This window comes from Penaeus vannamei, chromosome 28 (assembly GCF_042767895.1).
Source record: "Penaeus vannamei isolate JL-2024 chromosome 28, ASM4276789v1, whole genome shotgun sequence".
Lineage (NCBI taxonomy): Eukaryota > Metazoa > Arthropoda > Malacostraca > Decapoda > Penaeidae > Penaeus > Penaeus vannamei.
In genome coordinates, this window is record NC_091576.1 from 5251729 (window position 1) to 5264228 (window position 12500).

General features: G+C 41.0%; 1 protein-coding gene across 2 annotated transcripts in view; it reads right to left on the reverse strand.

Annotated features, from left to right (window-relative positions):
- The window catches only part of Gyf (GIGYF family protein Gyf), a 34999-nt gene that overhangs the window by 1663 nt on the left and 20836 nt on the right, over positions 1-12500 (reverse strand). The window contains exons 10-21 of one of the 2 annotated variants that reach the window (XM_070141709.1): positions 10225-10334; positions 8811-9087; positions 6406-6720; positions 6139-6248; positions 5627-5825; positions 4504-4742; positions 4016-4109; positions 3712-3897; positions 3009-3197; positions 2571-2729; positions 2299-2446; positions 646-918 (exon numbers count right to left, since the gene is read on the reverse strand). In XM_070141709.1, the coding sequence (XP_069997810.1) occupies positions 646-918; positions 2299-2446; positions 2571-2729; positions 3009-3197; positions 3712-3897; positions 4016-4109; positions 4504-4742; positions 5627-5825; positions 6139-6248; positions 6406-6720; positions 8811-9087; positions 10225-10334 (2299 nt within the window). Of the gene's footprint in view, positions 1-645; positions 922-2298; positions 2447-2570; positions 2730-3008; positions 3198-3711; positions 3898-4015; positions 4110-4503; positions 4743-5626; positions 5826-6138; positions 6249-6405; positions 6721-8810; positions 9088-10224; positions 10335-12500 lie in introns of both variants that reach the window. The other variant, XM_070141707.1, reaches the window with a different exon arrangement.

A 12500-nucleotide genomic window follows, 5' to 3' on the forward strand; every position in this document is an offset into this window, starting at 1 on the left:
CATCTACGCTTCCATGGAATAAGTCTAAAGGTAAGAGAAGGAACCTCTTTAAATATCAAATGCATCTTAAAAGATTTTTAAGTGATTAACCCCTAAAAAAAGATAATGCCTAATACAGCATAACAGAGGGCAGATGGTCTTTCTCACTGCCTGCCAATCAGCACTCTAGACGCCAGATTGGGTCTTGGTGCCCCTCCACTTACAGCCATTATTTACAATTTATGAATTGTGTCCATCTACAGAGTTCCCATGCACACTTATGTTGCTTGTTCATTTACTGTACAGATGATTGGACAGCCTATTCAAATAAATTAATACTGCCAGTTCATTTACTGAGCATATAAATGGGAAGTCCTGTCTGTGTATGTATGGGGCTCATAAAAAAAACATCTGCACCAACCCTTTGAACAAACCATTTGGTGTCAAGTTGATGAAGATGCCTCAATGATTTACAATTAATTATTTTTGCTTGAACAGGCTTGTTTTGCCAAGGCAATCACAAAGACAGCCTGAGCATGTATAGATTATTTAGAAATCCTGATGTCAGTTTATCTGGCACCCCAGAGTTAACCAAGTTTGGAAGGTGCAAAGTTCCTTGATTCCTCTATAAAACAACTACCCCTCTAAAACATCATTTGTACTTACTGTCAATGGAGGCATGCACTTTCATAGTGTGGAGTGAGCCTTTGCACCACTGAGTGAAACTATCAGCCGGAGATATGCTGTCAGCAAATAATTTTTTAACGTTGTCACTCTCATCTTTCACCTTCTTCTTGCTGGCTCGGTTATTATTTGTATTTTGTGCAGGAGCCCCAGGCTTGCTCCCAGGATTCTGAGTGTTTGGCTTCCCAGGATTACGACCCGTCGATGTCACAGCCTTGTTAACCTTCACTGGCTCTGGGTTGTCCCAGAATCCACCTGCTGGGTGAGAGCATGCCAATTGCATCAGGCACTGGAGGCAATGTATGTATATGCATATGAATGTGTACATATATGAAAGTATATGAATATGTATATGAGGATATATAAAGGCATAGTTGTTTTTGTGTGTGTAAGCATTTACTTGTAAGTATTGTGTGTGTGTGTGTGTGCACAAGTGTGTGTGTGTGTGTGTGTGTGTGTGTGTGTGTGTGTGTGTGTGTGTGTGTGTGTGTGTGTGTGTGTGTGTGTGTGTGTGTGTGTGTGTGTGTGCATGTGTGTGAGCGAGTGTGTGTGTGTGTGTGTGTGAGCGAGTGTGTGTGTGTGTGTGTGTGAGTGCTGCATGTGTGTGCATGGGGGTGTGCATGTGTGTGTGTGTGTGTGAGTGCTGCATGTGTGAGCATGTGTGTGCGTGTGCATTTGTATGTGTGTGTGCATGTGTGTGCGTGTGCATTTGTATGTGTGTGTGCATGTGTGTGCGTGTGCATTTGTATGTGAGTGTGCATTTGTATGTGAGTGTGCATGTGTATGCGTGTGTACGAGTGTGTGCATGTGTATGTGTGTGTACGAATGTGTGCATGGGTGTGTGTGTGCGTGTGTGCGCGTGTGTGTGTGTGTGTGTGTGTGTGTGTGTGTGTGTGTGTGTGTGTGTGTGTGTGTGTGTGTGTGTGTGTGTGTGTGTGTGTGTGTGTGTGTGTGAGCGAGTGTGTGTGTGTGTGTGTGTGAGCGAGTGTGTGTGTGTGTGTGTGTGTGTGTGTGTGTGTGTGTGTGTGTGTGTGTGTGTGTGTGTGTGTGTGTGTGTGTGTGTGTGTGTGTGTGTGTGTGTGTGTGTGAGTGTGTGTGTGTGGGTGAGAGTGGGTGGGTGTGTGTGTGGGTGAGAGTGGGTGTGTGTGTGTGTGTGTGAGAGTGTGTGTGTGTGTGTGTGGGTGAGAGTGTGAGTGTGAGTGTGAGTGTGAGTGTGAGTGTGAGTGTGTGTGTGTGTGCGAGAGCGATGTGTGTGTGTGAGAGCGAGTGTGTGTGTAAGTGTGTGTGTGTGTGAGAGCAAGTGTGTGTGTAAGTGTGTGTGTGTGTGAGAGCAAGTGGGTGTGTGTGTGTGTGAGCAAGTGTGTGTGTGAGCGAGTGAGTGTGTGTAAGAGCGAGTGAGTTTGTGTGAGAGCGAGTGAGCGTGTGTGAGAGCGAGTGAGTGTGTGTGAGAGCGAGTGAGTGTGTGTGAGAGCGAGTGAGTGTGTGTGTGTGTGAGCGAGTGAGTGTGTGTACCTTGGATGTGTGTGCATGCGTACGTACATATACGTGTACCTGTGTGGGCCTGTATACATATGTATGTGTGCATGCGTGTGTCTGTTTACCTAACTGCCTATCATAGTACCAGTGTATACTTACCTGCAGAGGCAGGAGTTTCTGACTGGTTCCAGATGGAAGAATGGTCCTTATTCCACACTGAGTGACCTACATTGGTTGTGGTTGAAGACTGACTATTGTTGTGCCACTGATTTCCTGAGCCAAGATGCCCACCATTCGCTCCCCCCCACTGCAAAAAATGCTTTTGTAAATGGTTATGTACACAAGGAACATCACGACTGGCATGTTTAAGCAATGTTTTCTTTGCATACTTCAAAGAATCCTTTTGTTTACAGAGAACACCTTGAGCTCACCTGCTGACTAGACATATTGTTGGGTGAGGGTGAGGGAGCAGCCGTGGAGGCACGGTTGGCCCAGGAGAGGTTGGACATGGCTGACCCCCAAACACCTGCAGCTCCCAGACTCAGGTGGCTGACAGCAGCTGCACGTTCGGCAGCCTCCTTCTCCTGTCTCTGTCAGGGCATAATTAAGTATAAAAGTGAGAAAAGCTATAGTTTCTCTGGAATTTGCTCATGATAAGTTACTTCTGGACAAGACTGTCCTCATGGAATGCTTCTAACATCAAGAAATATCAACAGGTTCAATGCTAAGCATAATATTTAGACAAATTAGAGAGGACAGGATGACACTAATAATAACAATAACAGAACAAAAGCTTATGATGACAAGAGTCAATTGTCATTATCATCTATGGCTACAATTTCTTGACCTATGAGTATCCTCTGACTGACCTTCTTAAGCTCCTTCTCCTCCTCAGCCTGGATCTCTAAGAGGGATTTGACAGGCTGTTGTGATGCTGGATTGGCCTGAGCACGAGCTGCCCACTTTAACCCTGCGTTCTTCTGCCTGGCTTCCTCGGCTGCTTGTCTCTGTGCTTCTCTTTGTCTCTGTTGCTGCATCTGTTGCTCCATCTCACGCTCCTGCAAGGAGAAATAAAGATGAACCTTGCAACCTTTTTCCGCTATTTCCTGATCTGGTTCTAGATATCAGCCCCTCAATGTCAAGCTTTGTGGAGAGAAAAAAGACTTTCCTAATGATAATGGAAGTATGATCGTTACATGACTATGTCTAAACATTATCATGAATACCTGTAACATTCACTTTAAATATTTCCATCTTATAACATTACTTTCATATGCATACATAACCATGTGTCAAACATTCATTTTTAATATTTGCACTTCATACCACAACAATGCTTTCACTTTGCCCATTCTAATAATCAGCTGCCTATATGGTCTCCAATATCCTATTCAGGCTTTTTGCTACAAGCTCCATCATCAAAAACTGCAATAGAGTATCACGTTCAACAAGGAAATTCTAGCAGTTAATGTTCCAGCTCAATAAGGCACATTCCTTCACCTCAAAAAGGCACATTCCTACATCAGAAATGGGGACATGATATTAATATGGCTGAGCTTAAGGGATACTAACCCTTCTCTCTTTCTCTTCCTGCGCTCTCTGAATATCTGCAAGAGATGGTGCAGGTGCAGCCTCAGGTGTTGCCACTGGAGGTGGTTTGTTCCATGCTGGTAATATATTTTTGAGGTGCTCCTGCAGGAGATGCTGGTGCCGCCTCTCTTCCTCTTCAGCCTGGCGCTTGCGTTCTTCCTCTTCTATCTGCAGAGAGAACTTTCTCATTAACTACTGAATCACTGTCACTACCCTTGGGCACATGTAAAAATGGCTTTAAACTTTAGACGAGAGCCCATAGCCCCTAGCAACCTGAGACACGGACCTGTTGCATGTGTCTGCGTTCTTCCTCCAGAGCAATCCTCCTCATCTCTTCCTGAATCTGGGCTTGCTGTCGTGCCTCCTCTTCCTCCTCACGTCTGTTGGATGCCAAACTTTTTTAGTTGTATCACACACACATAACCAATTAAATTTGCCTATGTTTTACCAACCCAAAAAGCTATGAGCCACTTGAGAATAAATCTCTGCTATCAAATACAAAAAACTCTCATAAAAAGAGTACAAAATCATGACTCAGGAATAGAATTTTCTATTAGCATCCCAGTCAGGTTACTGCCAATACATAAGATAGTGAATCTGCATTATATTCCCCTCCCTCCTAAGTGCAAGAATCTTTCTCACAAGTATCCTTGAAAGACAAATTTATTTTGTGATATCATCATGAATAATGTTTGTAGACAACCATGATTCAATGCAAAAGGAGTTCGTGCATATCAGAAAATATGGAAAATGCAGTTCATAACTGGCTGTTACCTTCTTCTCTCCTCCTCTTGCCTCCTCCTCTCCTCCTCTTGCCGTCTCCTCTCTTCCTCTTGTCTCCTTGCCTCTTCCTGGCGTCTTGCTTCTTCTTTCCTTCTTGCTTCCTCTTTCCTTCTAGTAGCTTCTTCCTGCTTTTGCTTCTGCTGCTGCTGTCTCCTAAGCTCCTCCTGTCGCAGCTCTTCTTGACGCACTTCCTCCTGCCTCCGCTTCACCTCAGCTGCTCTCTGCTGGTCCTTCACGGAAGATGAGAGCTAAATTAGATTAGGACCAAACTTCCTTGTTAAAAACAGTTCCTTGCATTAGCCTTAATTCTCAACACGTATAATTTCACCAAATACTTAAGCTAATGACATCTTCCCCAAAGTCCAGTCAAAAATTTCCCTCCAGTCATGGTGCTCAATTTCTTTCCCTGGCTTCTTCCCTTAACCCCTTGGACCCGCATGACGTTGCAGTCACATCACGGAAAAAACTTGCACCAAGGAGTGGGTCATGTGAACATGCCATCAAATGGGCAAGTTGGCCATGGCCCTGGTGTCATGAACTGCCTTGACTCATTTGGCACTTAGAAGGGGGCTTTAGCATTATTCCCATCCATAAACAAATGTGGAATGTAACATGTGCAAGCAGAGACTGGAAGTGTGCCGGCTCCAGAGAGGACACCATTTCCATGTTGAGCACTGTATATCAAGGCGCTGTGACAGGTGACACAGGTTCTAATACGTAAAATTGAAAATTACAAAAAAAAAAGAGATATTTGACACAAATATCTAAGTATTCCTTTTTTTTCTGCACTGAGTTATTTACTACATAAAGAGATGTCTGTGCAAAAAAATAAGTAATTTCCATCAGGATAAAGCAAATCAAAAGACAAATATGTACATTGGAAAATGGTGATAAAGCTAAAAAAAAGTTTACTCAGGGGAGGCAAAGAGTCTTGTTATCGCTCATGGGTATTTGTGCGCACACGGCCTACATACCGCGCGCCCAGGATATGGGCCACTTATGTAATCCATTGCCTGGGTTTCCAGCTCCGTGATTTCCTTTATGCAACCAGATCCAAAGGGTTAAACCATAATTATCCTTGCAGCCCATCTACTGCTGCTGCTCACACACTTACCTGGATCTTTCTCTTCTCCTCTTCTTCTTTCCTCAACTTTTCTTCTTCAATTCTCCTTATTTCCTCCTGTCTCCTAATCTGCTCTTCTTTGATCTTCCGTCTCTCCTCTTCTAACCTCATTTTCTCCTTTTCATGCTGCCGACGGAGGGCTTCCAAAGTTCTTCGCTGCTCTTCTTGGCGTTTCAGTTCCTCTTTTAGTCTGTTGAAAGAGGAAAAAGGAATATGGCTTCAAGGCACTGTAAAATCACATGATTTGCAAAAGCGCCTGTATTTCTCTCATTACCTTCTTTATCTCTGTCTGTCATTAATGCCAGCCTATTAGTTCTTTTAAGTCTACATTTTGACGCTTGTATTATAAATGAAATTTAAACTAGCACATTTAATAAACATACTTTCAGGGCATTGGTGAGAACACCTTAGGATGCACATAGCCTCATTTCTTCCATCATCCTTTAGTAACAGTTTTTCAATCATTATCTTTTCTTCCTTCTTTTCTCATTAACTTTACCTACCTCATTTCTTCCATCTTTATCTCCTCCTCAACTCTCTTCTGGTCCTCCAGGCGTCTCCGCTCTTCCTCTATGCGCTTCTGGTCTTCCTCAAGTCTTCTCTGCTGCTCTTCCTTGAATGGGAAAAGAACAAATGTTATTTGTCATGTTACACATCTTAATACATCCTTTTACATCTTATAACTCTCTGTTTTTCCTATACTTTATACCTATAAATACCTATTTAGCACTAAACCCCTACCCATAGTGTCTTGTCTTGCAGTTCCTCACCTGCTCTGGAGTGGGAGGTTGCATCTTGGTCAGCTGCTGCATCAAGGACTGGATAGCATCAAACTGCTGTTCTGGGGGCTTGTCTAGGGGTATACCTGCAGCAGGCATTCCTGGCACAGCACCTCCAGAGACAGCCACCCCTAGTGGGCCACTAGGAGGCACAATTGGTCCCATGCCTGGTTGCTGGCCGCGCTGAAGTTGCATTAACAACTTCTGGAGAGGATTTTCTGCTGCCATTGATGTTGCTGTCAGCTGTGATGTTGGTAATCCATCTGAAGATGTCATGGCTGTGCTGCTTGCAGCCGAAGATGTTTGCTGAAAAAAAGTGACACTTTTGCAATTTTCAGACCAAGAATAAAAACAATTTTTCTTCTTTTTTCAGTATCTGTGTATTTCAAATTCTGATATTTCATTTCCTAACTCTTATTAACATATAAACTCATACACACAGACACATATATATACTGAATATTAACAAAGTTACATATCAAGAAAAATGTATAGAAGTAATCAACATATAGTGTGAGTGAGTGTAAAAGTGTGTGAGTGTGAGTATGTGTGTGTGTGTTTATCTATGTATCTATGTGTATCTATGTGTATCTATGCATATATATGTGTATCTATGCTTATGTGTGTATCTGTATATCACATGTATGTATATATATTATGTATATGTATATACATATGTATATACATATATATATATATACATATATATAATATATACATATATATAATATATACATATATATAATATATACATATATATACAATTATATATATATATATATATATATATATATATATATATATATATATATATATATATATATATATATATATATATATATATATATATATAAAACATATACACATGAAAAATGTAATCAAACTACACCTCCCCTTAATAATTCAGCACTATAAAATCTGATCATTATTTCAAGATTGAAAAACAAAGTTACCTTGACACACTTAGAAACAAAATACCATATCTGCACTGGAAAAGCAGACGTGAGGTATTTATCACTTCATAAGAACAATAACTGTGTTTGTAATTACTCTTATAAGCTGAGGTTACACTAGTCCTGTCTGTACTGGGATCACTAGATAGCAATGCCGAGTGTCTGTCAGCCACAGGGTGGGACTGGCCACACTACACAATATTCCCTGTAGAGAAACGTCATTCGAGAAAAGACTGAAGCATCTACAATAACCTCCCCCTGTATTTTTTTAAATAAATTTCCTTACATATAGATGGCTCCACATGCGCTCAGCCATGTCACGTATCCCAATACCCTATATTTTAACCCAATGACTACAGATTCATGTACTATCCCATGTAGTTTTTTACACATTTTTTTTTACATATTGGTAGCTCAACATGCACTCAGATCAGACTAGTGATTATGCTTGACTTCCCCCTCTTCCTTCAAATAGCTAGAAATGTATTTTCCTTTTAATACTATTAACACAAATATTCAACAATATTCTTTCCAATAGCATTTCCCGCTATTAGTGTAATCAGTAATGTACGAGACATAATTATGGAATGACACAGCTTAAAGTGAAAGTAAATACTATAAGAAAATTGAGTAAATTCTTACTAATTATCAATCATGACAGCCCTGCTAGCTGCACAATTATGCCCCATGCAAAGTAAAGTTTCTTCTTGATTTCCTACACTATTGTTATTTTGAACTTTCTGCAATCATGATATTTGTGAATTGTATTCCATGATATTGTTCTCTGGCTCTCACTTTGTTCACCAGGGTGTAAATAACGTCTGAAGTGAGCACCGTGTCTTCAGTGTGCCAGAGTAGGTGTGTGTTTGGCAAATGAATGTTTGACTGGATAATCTTTGGAATTTTAGTAAGGCATCATTGTTAGTTATAATATAAATTACTTATTTGTATGGTACTATTATACATAATTTTTTTATAATAACCGCCGTTTAGAAACTAAGTAATAAGCTTCCTAGTCAATATACTACAGTTTTTGTGTTGACATCATCATTCCTTCTCCATCTGGGCCTAAAGACTAACATAGTGGATATCCTTCACTATCACTCTAGGCAGGGCTTTTAATCTTGCTTCCCATCACAGCTGGAGAAGTTTCCCACTTTGTAAAGGGATCCCTGGACAGAATAGACTAGCATGACCAACCCTTTATTAACTATAGAAAAGCACCATAATGGAAATCACTATGAGTGAATGTTTAACTGCCTTCAATCTATGGCTGTGCTTATTTTGTTTTACTAAGACATGTTATTTGTATAAACAATATCTTTACTTTTCAAACTATTCTCAGAGAAAGGAGCAAAGATTTTGGCATTTCTGTCCACCAAGTACTCAATCTCCGAAAAGCAATTTCTGGGGTAAAATGTCCCTGAAGCCCCTTTGGTTTACCATTTGTGCAACCAAAGCTTGTATGGGGTCCTGAGGTTTGGAGACGGGCGGAGGCACATGCCCAGGCATGACTCTGGGATCAGGCCCGGCCGCTGACACCTGAGTTGTGGTGGGTATCGCTGCCGGGGGTGTGGTAGAGGGGGGTACCGTTGGGGGCACAGGGGGATGGGCTGGCAGCACGCTCATCATGTGTTGCATGAAGAGCTGCTGCTGCTGCAGTTGGTTGAGGCTGCTCCACTCATCCATGCTCTGAAGCTTCTGCAGAACCTGCTGACGGCTGGAAACCAAAGGTGTTTTCAGGAACAGATACCTTCAAAGAACTTATGGCTTCATGATGCCAACTCCATCTTCAAAGGAGCTAAACAATCATATGACTGTTGCAAAGGTATATATCACTCAGGAAATTATCATACCCCCTTTAACTAATTACAGTATTACTCGATTCAGAAAGTTGAAAGTCTCAGTAAACATGCAAGCTGTACATAATAATACAAATTATACACAAACATATCTACCAGGGACATTCATTCCTTGCTTATTACACCAAATTCTTTCTCTTGCTAGCATCACATCCAATGATCTCATGTGATTATCTCATATTTACTCCTTTTTACAAAGTGGCCAAGCGAATGCTCTGACACACATGAAAATGTATACTTATAATAAGTGCAGATTTAGAATTAAAGTAGCTCCTATTAACCCATTACCGCCGGTATATTTTGAAGCCGAAAACAAAAGCTTCCGGGCGGCTACAAAATCAGCGCACGGGGCTGGCCTGGACTCTGCCCGCGGCCCGCTGCTGCGTTGGAGCGCAAGCCCCGATACAGCATCACACTGGCGGGACACCCGGTAATGTTTATTTATTCGGGTGTCTCATATGTGGGACACCCGTCGTTACTGGGTTAAGTTCGCTTCTGACATTGAAACTGTAGTGCAGGGGGAGGGGGGGCATCTCAACAACTGCAATCAATGGTGCAAACATTACTCAGGATGATTAATATTAGAGCTATATGAAGAAGAAGTTAACAATTCTGCTGTTGTAATTTTCTACAAAGTACAGCATTTGTTTGCAGGAAGTGCTCTTGGAAATCGAGTCTCGGTGAAATATTAACGTTGGATGCAGCTCCCCAATTAAGAGTACTTTTAGGGTTCATGAAGAAATACTCGTAACGCTAAACATAAGGCTGACTTGCAAGTTGGCAGGTAATACCTGGGATTGAGAACACCCAGTATATCTAGTAACTTTTAGGAATGATCTCCTACAATGGAAACACTCAACAGGTACTGTGAAACAAATGATATGGACGAATGCCAGTCTACGTTACCGAGCTATTGGAGGATCAACTATACATGTACAGAGAGGGAATTGTGAACTCCTAATATCAACCAAAAAGAAATCAAACTTGATTATTACCTTATAGCCATTTGGTGCTGGTAAACTTGTTGTTGAAGCATATAGTTCTGCAACAACTCAATTCTCTCCCTCTCAGCCTGCTGCTTCTGGGCTGCTAGCAACTCTGCTAACTGAAAAATAAAGGTAATTACATGAATAATAATATTAATAATAATAATAATTATTATTATTATTATTATTATTATTATTATTATAATAATAATAATAATAATAAAAACATACTTAAATAATAATAATAATAATAATAGTTAAAAAAAAAAAAATGCTGCTTTTAACACCCTATGATCCAAGTGTAATGGAAAAACTTGGGACAAGGGTCAGGTGACCTAAAGATCCCATTATGGAACAAAATGCCCATGGGCTGGGTGGTGCGAAATTGCTGTCATGAGCGAAGGTGACAGTGAAGGAAAAGACTCACAACGAGTGCATAACTCATGGAGTATTAGACTCACTTGGTGTTTAAAAGTGGATTTTGCAGTATTCCCATCGATAAATGTAGAATGTGATGTGCGTAAGCCATGACTGGAAGAGCTTCCTTTGAGGATGTCATTTCCAAGCTCAGCATTGTATTCCTGGCTGCTGTGACCAGTGACGCAGGTTGTTTAAGAAAATTGAAAACTACAAAAAAATTTAATACATGACAAAAATAACGTTACATTTATTTTCTTGTACCAATTTTTTTACTACATAGAGATGCTATGGAGTCTGAGCAAGGAAAATGGCAATAAAGCTAAAAAAGGTTATGCAAAATAACTTTTCAAAGGGGAGGCAGAGTCTTCTCACTCCTCACAAGTGTATATGCACACTCAGCCTTTGCATTGCACGCCTGGCCGAGTGGCCACTTACATAACCCGCGGCCCGAATTTTCAGCCTTACGACTGCTGTGACGCAACCGGATGCTAAGCATTAAGGGAACCATCCCACAAGGTAGGGGCCGTGTTACAGTAGGTTATGAAATCAAAGTGATCTTAAGATTAATCCACACAAGAAAAAATTGGGGATAGAGCTCTGTGCCACGGCAACTTCAGTTTCCAGTATGCTCAATATCTTGAATGTTATTTCCCAAAAGTCTTATGGTTTGTGCAAATCAATCCAATGAAATGCTGTAAAAATGAGGTATGGTGTAGGCATGGTCAACCGAGAAGTGATTATCCTTTAAATGATTCTGACTACTTGACCAAACAGATCACATATAACCCCGGGAAAACACAGGAAGTCGAGACTAGCTAATGTACCACAACTAGGACTAATTTTGACATGGTAATATACAGATGCCAATGCCAATGGCAATGTTTTGGTAAAGAAGTTGGGTTGTAAGGGGGAGTGGGCATTTGTAGCCACATGACTGATCAATAAGGGTCATGTTGACTGAACTGATACGGCAATAGCTACATGACCCGCCCCACCTCAGGGATTAAGACTAACACCCAAAAAGAAATTGATGATGACAATGATCAACTCCAATGAGCCACTGTCCTCCATTGCTCAAAGATTTTCTCAGGAATGCCCTGGGGTTACTGAGATTTCAGTGGAAAAAGTAGCAGAATATCCCCCATTGGAGGTGGATCATCCGAGCACAAAGGGAGGTCTGCAACCACGCATTGTAGATTATAGAAGATTATAAAATGGCAAGGGGAGTATGGACCTCTGAGACTAGCTTGCAAAGTCATACCAATTACTGAGATATCCAACAAGTGGTATCATAAGGTCTTGTACAACCTTCATGATGTAGCAACCATAAAATGCTTAAATGACACAGCTTGACTTCCATCTGAAGTTTTTCGCCTATTCCTGACACAGCCACGGTAGCAGAAGCATGGGAGGGAAGTACGAGCACTTACATAGCCTTCCCACATGTATCACCACACGTATCAGCAATACTCTCCACCTGAGAGCCACATACTTGCCCTCAAGACGGGGCCAACCAGCCACACATCCAGAGTCACCAGCCAAGCAAGCCCAATGCAGAGATTTTGGATCACGAGTGGGCAGCAGATCCAAGGGGATAACAGCAATGATTAAAAAAATAATAATAAGCAGTTTGAAAATAATTTAAAAATGAATCATCATCATAGTAGTAGTAAGTAGTAATAAGTAGTAAATAGGAGGAAACAGTAGGAATAAGTAGTAAATAGGAGGAAATAGTACGAAATAGAAGGAAGCTGTAGTATATAGTAATTAGTAGTAGTAAATAGTAAGTACTGGTAGTAAGTAGTAAGTAATAGGTAATAAGTAGTAAAAAGTAGGTAGTAGTAAGTAGTAGGAAGAAATAAGTA